The 14,303-nt window shown below is 54.1% G+C and overlaps 2 protein-coding genes across 2 annotated transcripts; one reads left to right on the plus strand and one right to left on the minus strand.

Annotated features, from left to right (window-relative positions):
- Positions 1–2,015: 2,015 nt before the first annotated feature.
- CLUP02_12615 (GATA zinc finger) lies at positions 2,016–5,686 on the plus strand (the record flags this gene model as incomplete). The annotated part of the gene is made up of 3 exons (XM_049291579.1): positions 2,016–2,168; positions 2,261–5,347; positions 5,411–5,686. Coding segments are annotated over 3 exons (3,516 nt in total), but the record flags the coding sequence as incomplete, so codon positions are not given.
- Positions 5,687–6,224: 538 nt separating this feature from the next.
- Positions 6,225–13,321, minus strand: CLUP02_12616 (uncharacterized protein; the record flags this gene model as incomplete). Its single annotated transcript, XM_049291580.1, has 18 exons — positions 6,225–6,377; positions 6,448–6,483; positions 6,570–6,603; positions 6,675–6,868; positions 6,928–7,036; positions 7,132–7,872; positions 7,918–8,064; positions 8,179–8,465; positions 8,574–8,616; positions 8,726–8,934; positions 9,048–9,328; positions 9,439–9,572; positions 9,629–9,641; positions 9,676–12,030; positions 12,093–12,181; positions 12,249–12,355; positions 12,422–12,713; positions 12,780–13,321. The coding sequence occupies 18 exons, from the start codon at positions 13,319–13,321 to the stop codon at positions 6,225–6,227; spliced, it is 5,766 nt and encodes a 1,921-aa protein (XP_049148725.1).
- Between the last annotated feature and the right edge of the window lie 982 nt (positions 13,322–14,303).

Here is a 14,303-nt window from a genome sequence, read left to right on the forward strand (position 1 = left end):
CCGTTGATTGGTTGGAGGAACATGGAATCAAGACAGGTACACGGTACGTATCTTCTTTCTGTCGCCTCTCCCTCCATTCAGCGTCCAGCCTGGATGCAAGGGTGGGGTCATCCCTCTCCACCTGGAAGGTACTTCCAGACAACCTACACATTGGTCCAGACCTGGATATAAGATGATGTATATTGCGCGTAGCGACACCCAGCACCCCCCATATGATGACGAAAGAGGTTTCTCTCGAGCACGATTGGCGTTATCCTGTGGCACGGCGGGCGCATACCTTACTTACCATTCCATTTGCTGCTGGCATTCTTCAGACGCACCTCTTGAGTGTTGGGGACTCTTGGGAGAGGCCTTGGGGGCCACGGGGGCTTACAGTCGGCGCATTCCCGTAGGCAAGAAAGAGGAAAAACCAAGCCTTGCGCATTACTGGACCTCACTCACTCACTCACTCACTCAGCAAGCCCCTGTTCCCACGAGATGCTGCACCAAAACTAAGGCACGGACACCTACCCGCGTCCCGTCAGCCACGGGCAGCATCTTCAACATTCCACCCGACTCTGCCACGGCCGAGAAATCGGAACACCACAGATCCACGGCGGATCGCAGCTCCTTGACCGGCCTATTTCCATTCAATTCGTCTTCACCACCCACCTCAGCTAACCGCAGTCTTGCATCTTCAGACAGTCTCTGACTTCACTCAGCATGGTGCTGCCATGCGCAATCCATGCGTGTTAACTCTCTCCCACCGGCTCTGTTCCGGACTCACTCACATAGGGCATATCGCTCGGCACATCATTCCTGTTATGGGATTATCTGGGCCTTCTTCTTCTCCTCTGGCTTCTGGTGGCTCCAAACTTCCGGGTAGGGCAGTTCTCCGTAACAGCCATTCACCTCATGCCGTGTTGATTGATTTCTCGCATGAAAGGCTGCTTAAACTATTGCAATTGGATAGAGTCAACCGGATCATTTTCACCCTGTCGAGCCTGTTTGGAGCATGATGGCCCATCGCCATCACGTGCCCGGTGAAACCAAGGTGGTACCTTAGTACGGATACGGTGAAGGCCAAGAACCGAGGAGGAGGACAGAGAACGGGGCCTGGAGTCGCACAACCTTACAGTAGAAACGATGTGCCATGCCGAAGATCCCAAGGCCGGCATGCCCTGTCTCGGTGGTCTTCCCCCGGCGGTGGGCGACACCTCAGTCACAGACACAGACTCACAGAGGATTCAGGAATAGGCATACAACATAGTAGGCACTTACTGTGTGTACTATGTATGGCGCAGGGCAGGCAACCTCCCGCCGCCAAAACATGCCGGATCAGCACGGGCACTATTGAAGAAAGGGTGGTAAGGTAGACGACTCCCAGGTGCCAGGGACCTCTCGTCTCGTTTTCTCCCCGTCCCAGTCCCAGTCCCAGTCCCAGTCCGTCGCTACCCAAACGCGCCGAGTCTTTCCAATGTAAACCCAACCTGGGAAGTACCCGCAAGGGAATAGGTAGTGGCACCCAGCATCCCCGGTCCACTCCAGCGCACCGGGCTCTCAAATGATGGAAGCGACCGTGACTGTCCGCTCTTTCGCCCTTAATGCTGCCCGCCCACGTCCAAGGTAAGGTAAGTGGATGGCAAGGTGAAGCCAAGTATCTCTCGGACGTAATTAGGTACCGATCAAGCTTCCTTCGCTCCAAGAGGAACATGTCTATACATCAGCCGCCGAGCCGTGGGCCCTGATGCCATGCCGCCCCCAATCACGTCGCTTCCCCCCTTCGCCTATCCGCCCACCACTACGTAAGGTACGGAGTACATAGTTACATAGTTACTTACTGCGTACTGCGTTCTGTAAACTGCCCGGTGGGTGACTGGGCACACTGGAATCAACCACCGAGAACGTCCATCAAACTCCATCTTCCCTCCCCGCAACAAAGCCAATCTGGGTCCTCCCACGACTGTTTCTCACGTCTGCTCCCACCACCTTCGGCCTCCGAATCCACCGACGCCCAATTCTTCGACACAACAAGACTCGACATCAACAACCCCACGACGACATTCTCCGCCAACGCGCAGCATACCGCGGTTCTGCCTCGCCAAAACCAAGTGACCACCGCGCTCGACGCCATTATCCCGCTCTTCACCAACCCCGAAAACCCGGCCACCGATACTCATCTGGCCGACGTTCAATTGCCGGCACCCTAACCTGCTTTTCCCGCAGCACACGACGGCCTCCCCCTCACAACTCCTACAATACGTGTACTGGTCCATGACAGGAGGACGAGGATTGTGACGCGATATCGCACCCCCGACCGTATGCACCGGTGGCACTATTTAAGCCGGCGCCTCGGGAGAGAAAAGTACAAGTTGGACGGCTGAACGAACCACCCACTGGTTGCGACTCGACAACACTCGACGACTTCTTGCACCCCACCACCACTATCGACCGATACGAGACGACACGACGACTGGCCCACCATCAACGACAAGGTCCTTGGGACACCGATGCGATCGCCATGGAGGCCTTCTACCCGCAGCTCACTCCCCAAGAGCTGCAGCGACAGATGTCGCAACAGTCTCAGCAACGCCAGATGCAGAGCCAAGGCCAAGGAGGCGGCCACGGCTACCACCAAATGAACCAAGGTCATGGCATGTCAATGATGGCTGGCAACGGCGACTCGCTCGACGACATTATCAACAGTAACAACCACGAACTGCAACGGCGCCGCAGCATACACCAACCATACATGCCCTCAAACCAAAACAACCAAAACGCCGGCGCCGACAGGAGGATGTCCATGATGGAGTTCGGCGCTGATGACAACCAGATGCTCAACTATCCCTTCCAAAACCCGACCATGAACGGCGAATTCTCTAATATGGCCGGCCAAATGGGCAACGGCATGAATGGCGGCATGGACGGCGGCATGACGAATAACGGAGGGATGGGCAACAGTGTTCCCGGCAATATTTCCATACCTGGAGGCATGGAGGCGTACGCTGCCCAAGACGGACTGCAGATGTCGCCGACAAATGCATTCACCACCTTTTCTCCCGATATGATGAGTTCAATGATGCCTCCGGCGTACGCCAACATGGGTATGCCGACTACGTCAAGTATGAATATGTACGGCCAGACATCCATGGCCAACGCTTTTCCGAGCCCTCTCAACACGACCGCCAACGACATGACCATGGATCTGGGAGCCGATGAAACGCCCGGAACAGCACCACAGTCTGCCCTCGACACGCCACTAGATATCGACAACGCCGACAACGAGGCTTTGAGTATGGGCCAGCAATACCGAACGCCGGCAGACAACTCGAACAGACCAATTGCCCAAGTGCCCAAATTCGGCTCTGTTTCAAGCGGTCCTCAGACAACTCCGTCAACATTATCTCGCGAGGTGTCAACCAACTCTGGTCAGACTTCTTCGCAGTCCCCCAATAACCAATCATCATCCATGGCAACGAGCCAGACAGCAGCCTCTGCTGCACCTGCCGCAACCGCAGAGACCACTCCCGCCATGGGACCTCAAACACCTCGTGCAGAGTCCAAAGAGAAGAACGTCTACTCAAAGAGCGGCTTCGATATGATGCGGGCGTTATGGTACGTCGCTACAAGAAAGGACCCCGAGATTCACCTTGGCGCCGTTGACATGTCCTGCGCATTTGTGGTCTGTGACGTCTCACTGAATGACTGCCCGATTATCTACGTTTCCGATAACTTCCAGAACTTGACGGGTTACAGCCGTCATGAAATTGTCGGCCAAAATTGTCGATTCCTGCAAGCTCCCGATGCCAAGGTCGAAGCTGGCTCGAAGCGTGAATTCGTGGACGATGCGTCAGTCTACAATCTCAAAAAGAAGATTGCAGAAGGCCGCGAGGTTCAGCAAAGTTTGATCAACTATCGCAAGGGCGGCAAGCCTTTCCTGAATCTTTTGACAATGATCCCGATCCCGTGGGACGACCCTAACGAGGTGCGGTTCTTCGTTGGCTTTCAAATCGATCTCGTCGAATGCCCAGATGCCATCTCTCAGGGCCAGGACGCAGGCGGGGTCAAGGTCAACTACAAACATAGCGACATTGGCCAGTACATTTGGACACCCCCGAATCAAAACACTGTCGAGGCCGAAAATGGACAGACGCTGGGTGTCGACGACGTGTCTACCCTGCTACAGCAATTCAACCCCAAGGGTGTGGTGTCTGACTGGCACAAGCAGTCTTGGGATAAGATGCTTCTCGAAAACACCGACGACGTTGTCCACGTTCTTTCACTTAAAGGGCTGTTCCTCTACCTATCACCTTCTTGCAAGAGGGTCTTGGAGTACGACGCGACAGAGCTGGTGGGCAATTCCCTTTCGACCGTATGTCACCCGTCCGATATTGTGCCCGTTACCCGTGAACTCAAAGACGCCACGGCGGGCAATTCGGTCAACATTGTCTTCCGCATAAGGCGGAAACAAAGTGGCTACACGTGGTTCGAAAGCCACGGCTCATTATTCTTCGAGCACGGAAAAGGTAGAAAATGTATTATTCTGGTAGGGAGAAAACGACCCGTCTTCGCATTGAGCCGACGAGACCTCGAAGCGCACGGAGGCATTGGCGACAGCGAATTATGGACCAAGATTTCGGTATCCGGCATGTTTCTCTTCGTGTCTTCTAACATTCGGTCTTTGCTCGACTTGCAGCCAGACACCCTGATAGGCACCAGCATGCAGGAGCTCATGCGCAGAGAGAGTCGTGCCGAATTTGGGCGAGCGATCGAAAAGGCAAGGAGAGGCAAAATAGTGACATGCAAACATGAGGTTCACAATAGGAGAGGACAGGTACTTCAGGCACAAACCATTTTGTATCCTGGAGATGCCTCAGATGGTCAGAAGCCCACGTTCTTATTGGCGCAGACCAAACTTCTCAAAGCATCGTCGAGGAGCATCGCACCGGCGGCTACACCCCCAGGAAGCGTCAAATCAACCTCTCAGGTCAACCAGAACGTGCAACTCGCAACACAGAGCACCGAGCTTGTAAAGGCCGGGCCGATGTCACTTCCGGGCGGGCAAGCGATGCACGGCTCGCAGGATGCTGCTCTAGCCTCGGACGACAACATTTTCGACGAGTTGCGAACGACAAAGTGCTCCAGCTGGCAATTCGAGCTCCGCCAGATGGAGAAGGTGAATAGGATCCTTGCTGAAGAGCTGGGTGGCCTATTATCGAATAAGAAGAAGAGAAAGAGGAGAAAGGGAGTGGGCAATGTCGTCCGCGACTGCGCCAACTGCCATACGCGCAATACGCCCGAGTGGCGACGAGGTCCTAGTGGTCAAAGAGACCTCTGCAACAGCTGCGGTTTACGCTGGGCAAAGCAGGTGAGAAGCGCCGAGCCCTCTGTAGTAAGCCGAGTGGAGGACGACGATATTAATCAGGATTAGGTTGGACGGGTTTCACCGCGCAATTCGTCTCGAGGAGGCGCAAACACCAACGCAGACGCACTCAGTAAGAAGTCGAACTCGCCCATACACTCGTCTCAGCTCCAAAACGAAGTCAAGGCCAGCAGCAGCACGCCAGCAAGACCTAGCGACAGTTCAGGGAATGGCACACCTGCCACGTCTGTTTCCGTCTCCAAAAGTCACCAAGGCATGCCTCCACCGAGTCAGCCTCTTCTCGAAGGCGGTAGTGGCGGCGGAATGACATCCATACGAGAATAACGAGAGAGCGACAATGGTCACTCATCCATCTATCTATCTTACGCGCAACTCATATATTATCGGTCCAAGCGCACGCCCTTTCTGTCGAGATACCATTATACTTTCGTTTCCCAAAGTCTTGTGGCGATGGCCTGGTAATACCTAGTGCCCAGATGCGGCACCAACAAAGATGGTTGATATCACCCCGGCGATTTTTTCTTGAACATTTCTAGCAACTTTGACATTTTCTCTACGTAAGGTACACGAGGCGTCATGGCTCGGGGGTCAGAACGCAAATCTATTTTATTCGGGTGATGATTAGTTACTCGCTGTTACTGCCGGAACTGACCAGCTTGCGATACCACACCTACATCATTTTGAGTAGATTGGCATCATAAGTTTCTACCTCTTGGAGGTGGGAAAGGATAGCAAAAGAAAAGCAGCCCTTCCTGTACCCCGGTGGTCGGTTATCTGGTCTGAGATCTTTCTATATAGGAGGTGCTGGCTAAGGATGATTTTTGCGGAGCGGAATGGACTTAGAAAAGAAGCGATCAAGCATTTATGAAAGGCCGGAATGGTTGAAAGCCTTCCTCGTCTTTTGTCTATATTCTTTCACACCTTCCCTTCTACCTATGAAGTACTTGTCGGGATGAACCCGCTTGATACCATGGGTGGTGGGTGATTGAGGCAGGTGAGAGACGGGTGAGAGATGCTAATCGTTGGCCATCGGCCTTGGTGTTAGCCATTTTATATGAAACGGAATGTAGCTGAATGAGACATACCCCATGGATTTTGTTTGTATGAAGACTTGTGTTTGTCTGTCGTGGACGTGATGATTTGATTACCGAAAGTGAGCTCCCTACTTCAGTATGAAGAACATTGCCCCAATTCTCAGTCTACTTACTGATATGATGCTTTCTACCCGCCTGTTCAAGGCGCTGACGATGGTTCAGTTTTGCTGCGTCGTATCGACCTCAAAACATGAAGTAAGTGATGACCGGTCGTTTACCTTGCACCAACTAACGCGTGTAAGATGAAATGGTTATATTGTTGGGCCCGATCCATTACTTGCCATGGGGCGTTACCCACGAAACGGTCTTTGGGTGTATGAACAAAAAGCTTGATCTGTATCGTCGAGAATGCTTCTACACTAAGGTGAAACATTCTCATTTTCGATTCTGCTTTCTTAAATGCCATGCCAGACTACTTGGAGACGAACGTTGACAGAAATGTCTCGATATATTCAACCACGACCGGCCGACCACAATTACAGGCTTGATCACACTGAACAAGCGGAAAGCAAGAAATGGAAACAGGAAAATACACGCCCAGTACAACACCAAACAATCACGGCGAACCTCGCTCACCACACTTACAAAACTCATCAAACACCGTCCTTCCCCTGATCTCCCTCTCTACCCCCCTCGGTCCCTCCATGCCTCCCACCATCACCCCTCTCCCAAAACCTCTCCATCCCGCGATCCCTCCCCTTCACCAGCCCCCTCACATCAAACGGATCAACGACAGTCACCCAAAACGCCCTCGGATCCTTCCAACCCGGCCCTTCCACCTCGGTGACCCCGTCCGGGGCAAGGTACACCGTATACCGCTCCGGCAAATACCGCCTCGGATGCCTGACATTAAACATGCAGACGTTGGCCAGCATCAGGCTCGCCTCGAAGACGTAAAAGAACCACTCGTAGCGTATCGCGGGGGGCACATCGCCCTCCTTCGTCTGCGCGTCGAACCGGACCCGAGCGAGGCTGAAGTATTCTACGACGCGGAACAACGTCCTCGCGGAGACGAGCACGACGCTGGCGTAGAGCGTCGCCATCGGGCCCTTTACGCCGCGTGCGGACGCTACGCCGGCGGCGACGCACCGCCGGTGGAAGACGACGGCGAGGGCTGTGAAGGAGGCGAGGACGAAGATTTGGAGGAGCAGGCTTGTCTTGATGAGGGCGTGGCCTGTTTCCAGCTCGCGCTGGGTGAGGGATTGGTTTGCGGAGTAGGACGCGCCCCACCCGTTCAGGGCTTCGACGATGCTGGAGAAGAAGGCGAAGGTTGTGAGGACGCGGCCTGGGTGGAGGGGGGAGGCGTAGGGGGCGTAGTAGAGGATGCGGCCTAGGATGTTGTAGTTTGCTAGTTCGAGGAGGGGTCTTGGGAGAAGGGGGGTGAGTTGAGGGTTCCTCTTTTCGTTCTTCTTTTTGCTCATTGTGGGATTTGTGGATTCGAGAAGAACGGTGGTTACTTACGGAGCTGCGTAGATGAGGCACACGCTCGCGATGAAGATGTCGAGGTCGTCGTAGTGCCACGCGCCGTAGGTGCGGACGGCGAAGCCGGCTGCGAAGAGGAGGCAGCAGAAGGAGAACAGGGCGGTGACTTTGAAGAACCTGTAGTGACTGGATCCCACATCAGCTGTCAGTCAGGGAAAATGCCGCTCTTCCCTTCAGGTTGGAGTTGGGTTCGTTTGCTTTTAGGATTGGACCGGGCACACGGTATCGGGATAGACTCACTAGCTCTGCCAAAAGTGCAGTGTACCAGAGGCGGCAAACGATACGGCGAAGAAGATGGGTGCTGCTTTGTTTGGGGCGTAGAAGTAGTAGCTCCCGTCGACTTTTTGGATTTCTTGTAAGTAAAAGGGGGCCTGCCAGGGGCGGTTGTTCATTCTTACCATACGTGCCGTCCTCCATGTTTGTTCCACTGTTCCCCAAGCCTGACCAATTTCTAGGAGTTTCTCGTTCTTCAGTTGATAGAGAACCAGTTGTAAGTAAATTCCGAGGAGTTGGGACTTTTCATAGCACTTGAAAACCGGGTTGTAGTATTAGAGTCCTGGAGGATATAACCTGTTGAAGAGGATTTCCGTCCCACGTTCATTTATACATTTATCAACACCAGGCATCACACATACTTGTACAAACAGACCGTTTCGTCCGTCAGCAGAAAAATACGCACTTCCACATTCGGTGATCTTCCAATTGCCCACTGCTTCGGTATCCTGAATACCTCGAAACCGTAACCCGACGAATACGCTCGCCAAGCCCCCCCCAAGATCAGCCTCACGAGGCGTCGCCATCAACCAATCGCATCCATCCCTCAAATACGACGCGCGCAGAAAGATGACCCGACTGACAACACCTCGAACACCCCACGAAAGAGCTAAGCTTCAACAGTGTCGCAGTCTCGTTCTTGATTCTTCGACAATGGTGGGGGGCGTTTTTCAAATCTCCAAAGATTCGAGGTGCCTGGATCAGCTCAAGACACAGCCCAGCCTGAGAGTGAAGTGCGTGCCCGGTATGTAGGCCCTTGTCAGCTGTCATCCCGTCGTATATCTCGTGTGTTTGATCTTCATTGGGTTTCTTGGCTTTTTCCAGTCTTTTGGTACAGTCTGGTCGATAATCCGGAAGATGTACCCAACGCTGTCGGCTCGACGGTGAGTAACCGGCTCGTTGGGTATTCTATGAGCGCTGCAGCATTGCTCTGCAAAGATGACCCCACGAGACTGCCTAAGCCTCTCGAGTCCATTCTTCTCATAGGTTAACGTTCCGAGGACCAAGTGTGGCTGCTTACACTGATGAGCAATGCACGCAGGGCACTGTAACAAGCTCTTGAAATCGTGAAATGAATTCATCCCCGAATAGTACCTGGCAGGGCCAGCGTACTGGACTAAATGCCTCGTAATGCCAATCAAAAAGTGGCCAAAAATCCTTCAAGTGCCCTCCTATCCCTTTCCATCGTTCCCAAAAGTGTTTATACATCAGAGAAAGAATCATGACCCAACATGGGTGTGATGCCACACATTGCCGGGATATCTGCACGCGCGGAAACCTCTCCAGGATCCGAGACCCGTTTCGTGTAGCTTGCTTCCTTTACTCTCTCCAAAAAGAAAACGCCCAAAAAGGTTTCCATCCTAGATGCAGTTCCTGGCGATTAAAAACATACAGTAGTCATACATGAAATCATTACAGACTGATGCCTCCTGGGGCCCCATCAGTCAACCTCCCACCCGCGACCCGTTCCGTTCGCGTTGTCGGTGGCCTCGTCATTCTCGCCGTCGTCGGTGCCAATCACGCTATTCGCACGCGATGACTCGACTTGGCTGAGATAATAATCGTCGTTCTCGCCCCAGCTATCGTACTCGTCGTCAGAGTAGTCCCACTGCACGGGGATCGTCTCGCCGCCCTCGCCGAACCCGAACATCATACCGCGCCACTGCCCGGCGGCGATCTTAGCAGCCACCTGGAGCATCAGCGCAATGAGATGACTCGGCGGACCCAGAAGAACCTCGCAGGTCTTGGATACGATGGCCATGGGAAGTCTGCGGACGAGTTCCAGGCGGCTTCTCAGGGGGTGGTACCTGGCCTGGGTACTCGTGGGCGCAAAAAGGTTGGCCGCCGTCGGCAGAGGGGAGAGCGCTCTGCGGCCGACGGAGATGCTGCTGGTGGTTGATCTGTGTCGAATGTACGGGCGACGCACGACAGCTGTAGTTGCTGCTTCGTCCTCGGAAAGAGCAACCTTGTCAGGCTGCTCAACCACCTCAGACACCATGTCTGGCGCAGTAGCAGCGCTCTCCAACGAGCTGTCGTCGGTCAGAGACGAAGTCGCATCCCAAGTTCGCCGAGTCTCCGGTGTCACAGTCAGATCGGAAATGTCGCGGTAGTGCCAAGGCTTCTTAGGAATAAGAATATTGTCGTGGGGGTATGGGAACCTCGTTGGGGACACGTCTGAGGCAGGAGATCTTGGGACAGGCGTAATTGGCGACTGAGCGGGCGAGTGCCATGACTTTGAGCTGTGGAACGAATCTGTAGATCCAGTTGGTGAAGTTGCTTCATCCAGAATCGGAGTCGATCTCATGGCCGACTTTGACGGTGGCGAGGTAACAAGGGTCGATTGTGGGGGAACCAGAGCCCTGCCGGCTCTGAATCCGCGAAGCTTCTTTCTTCTGCTACCCACAACCCCACTGCCTTCGAGAACTGTCTCTTCGTCTGTCGCGGACTGTGATTCGCTGCTTGACCCATTCCCGCTGGTATTCCTCGTCTCTATCGCTGACTTCTCGCAAACAGCCTCGGGCTCAGCGACAGGTTTAGTGGCCGGCGTAGACTCGGGAACCGCAGCGGCCATCTTGATCTCGTAGTTCCGGATCACGTCATAAATGTTAGTGGGCGTCGGTGTGCTTGCCTCAGCCGACAGAGGTGTTTTGGGCAATGCCTCCACAGTGACGAGCTGTTCCTTGATGTCGTTTGGCAGCCTATGACCAGCCACTGGCCGCTCAACAGTCACCAGAGTCTCCCCCTGGGTGTCTGTCTTGCTTTCCTTTGGCTGGGTCAATGAGTCGTCGACTTTGATGGAAACTTGGGGAACCTCAGGGCCCTGGGTGTCCTCTTCGCGATCGACCATCTCCGTCGAAGGTACTGTCACAGGTGCTTGTAGCGGTGCGGCATGCAATGCTGGTGAGACCGCAGCGGCAGTCACCTCTTCGCCAGCGTTGCTTTGTGCATCAATGCCGCCAATGTCAGCATTCGTAACTTGAACTCTTGGTGACTTTGCTGATGGCTCCTCGGCGGGAACCGTCAGATCTTTTCGGCAAACCTCATCTTCGGGCTCCTCTTCCTCGGCGATTGAGTTCTCGAATGTGGCTTCTTCGTGACTCCCCTTTGGCTCCGTCTTTTCCATCTTGACCACGTCACACGTAGGACCTTCCTCATCGGTCACCTCTTGAGCCATATTGTTGCTAGCGATATTGCGGGTTACCTCCGCTCCGCGCTTCGGAATCTTCAATTCTGTCGCAACGGCTGGTCTCTCGGCCGTGGGAGTCAGCGCGGCATCCGTGGGCTCTGCCGCTTTCGATATCTCGGCACTCGGATCACGGGATCTTGAGCTTGAGTGAAAGTCATTGCTGATAGTGGAGAGCCGGCGTTGCTCGCTTCGGCCGCGGAGGGAAGATGTCGAAGCTCTCCTGCCAGTATTTGGCGTCAAAGCTTTGGGCGTCGGTGATACCTCGACTTCGTGAGCTGGGGTCGAAAGGACGGGTAGGGCTCGTTTAACCGGGGGTGTCCATGGTCGCTTTTTCACGGGTGTCTTTGGTTTCTCGGGGAGGATGACCGTGAAGGACCGTTTGAAAGGGCATTCCGTCTTCTCGAATTGCAATATTTGATCCCAGACACCCTTCAGTGCCGCAGCCAGTTCCTGTTCATCGGCGTTGGTGACGGGAATCTCAATCCTCCAGTAATTGGGTCGGCGAATTTGTAGGACGAATTTGCTCGAGTCTTCGGCGAGGGCCCAGCATTGGCTTTTGGGTAACATTGGCTGCAGAGCAGAGCCGCAGTTCAAGAAGGCGACGGATCCTGTACGGTATATTCGGAACGGCCCTATTGGGATGGCCCCCAATCAGCAATGGCCATGAGAACGTTGATGGACTTGCGCAACTTACCAATGGCAATCGTCCTCTCAAGCTGCGAGTGGGCAGACAAAGAGCCGGGCTCATCTGAAGGGCCGCGACCTGGACTCCGAGCTCGGCCTCTGGATGCAGCAGCGAATGCTACGATCTTGACATTTGGGTGGTTGTATAGTGTCTCGACTAGGCCACCGGCCGATGTGGACGGTGCCGGGCGTGACATGTGTGCTGGTATCGGGGCAGTTGCGACGCGGCGAGGAGCCGGATAGGCAGGGCGTAGAGATTCCATCGCGGTATTCCTAGGGAAAGGGAGAGTGTGGCAGCTCGGCCAGAGGAGAGCAGTGTCGTCAAGTACGTGCGGGAACTATCGGCTGACGGGCGAGTGCTACGAGTCGGACCTGGGTCATGTCGGAACTGACACCGAGTACATGACAGGCCTTGAGAGGAGGAAGTTGCCGTCGGTGGTGACGTTCGTTGGGCGTTATCGATTTGCGTCGCGTAGGTTTAGCGCGCCGGCCTGAGTCGAGAGAATAGGGTGGTGCAAATCGGAAGCGAAAGACTGATATGCTGGCCGTAGCAAGGGGGTAAATTTTGAGGGATCCGAGAAACGGGCAAACAAACGGGCTTGATGCAGCGGCGCGGAAGGACGTGGACCCCCTTTTGAGCCGAGCGAGAATCGGCAACCTAGGTAGAAAATAAAATGTCTTGCTCCGGTCTCAGTACCCTTCAGATGAAGAAGAAACACTTGTGCCACCACACGATGGGTAACGAATGGAAGGGAAGAAGAAGATGGGTGTGTAGAGTGTCCCTGGAGAAGCGAATGAGGAGAGGAGGAGGGACCGGAAGGCGGAGAGCGGAGGGAAGTAAGAGGAAGGGAAGAAAAAAGGTTTTTGATAATTGAGATTGAGGCAGGGCGACAGGGAAGGGGGGGGGCGGCGGACGTGGGTGATGGATGAATGGATGGATGGACAAAAGATGATGAAGCTTGGACGGATCTGGGATTTGCTCATGGTTCGACCAGGGGTTAACGATGTCACGGCTTCTTGGGGACTCGTTCGAGGCTTTGGAGGAAACACGCGCCCGACGGGGGGGTTCTGACGCTGCCGGTTTCCTGAACCATCGCGTCGCCGTTTGATAGCGATGGGCCCCCCGCGCCCCGCACCCACCTGGGCACCGTCCTTAACCACTCGACCCTGTGGCCGTACGATGAGACTTTCTCTCTCACTCCCTTTCTCCTGGATCATTCCTTGCCTGACGTACCTCATCATCTCACTTTACCTCGTTCGAGTTGATTGCGAATGCTCAAACACACTGGCAGACTCATACCCTGTACACAGGAGAGAGATGCTGAACATGCATTGCCACCTGGTAATTATAGGAGAGACCCTCAATTCCAGTATTGCGGGAGTTTGAGACAAAACGAACCATCTCACTCACTCGAGCATATCCTGATTGGCTTTCACATGCCTCTCTCTCTTTCTCTCACTCAATCGCCCCCTCACTCACTGTCTCTCATACCTGATCTGAGTCTGCTATGCTAGATTCTCATCACCCATCTTGTTGTGATCCAATTTGCTTTGATCTCTCACTTGCCCCGTCTTCTTATGCACGGAGACCACCTAGATAGATCTGGAGAACAAGCTAGGATGACTAGGCTCACTGAAGCGCGCGCCCTCGTGATGTGCCCGGCCCCATCTGGAGCCAACCTGGAGATTGCACGTCGTAGTCGCTTCGCGAATAAGGTGCCGCGTCCACAATCCATTAGGGGGGTCACACCGGGGACAGCCGACGTATCCCAGCCAAAATATACCCTTAACTTTTTTCATGACTATCCGTACTACGTATAAGTATGGGGATCGATATGGGGGAGCCCAGGCGTTGTAATGTTCGCTTAGAAGAAAACGGCAAAGATGAGACGGGGCAACCTCAACATAAATCCAGTGGAAACCTGGCATTTTCAGCAGTCTTCATATTTGGTTACGGATACCTTTTCAGCTCCGCACTTGCAATCCTCGCCTTTGAAAAATTGAGGCTTAGAGAGCTCGTGTTGCCTTGTCATTTCAGCCCTCACCGCATTCTCAACCAGAAACTAGCTTCCGAGGTTTCCAAAAAAGCTTCAAGAGCCTCGGGTCCCCCATGACAACAGCCGCCTTATTCAATTGCAGATATAACGCCTGGGGTTTATACCTACCCTGAAGAGCATGCCTGGGGGCTAACAATTCAGGGACCTGCCATTGGTCCATTGAA

The sequence above is a fragment of the Colletotrichum lupini genome, chromosome 6 (genome assembly GCF_023278565.1).
Source record: "Colletotrichum lupini chromosome 6, complete sequence".
Lineage (NCBI taxonomy): Eukaryota > Fungi > Ascomycota > Sordariomycetes > Glomerellales > Glomerellaceae > Colletotrichum > Colletotrichum lupini.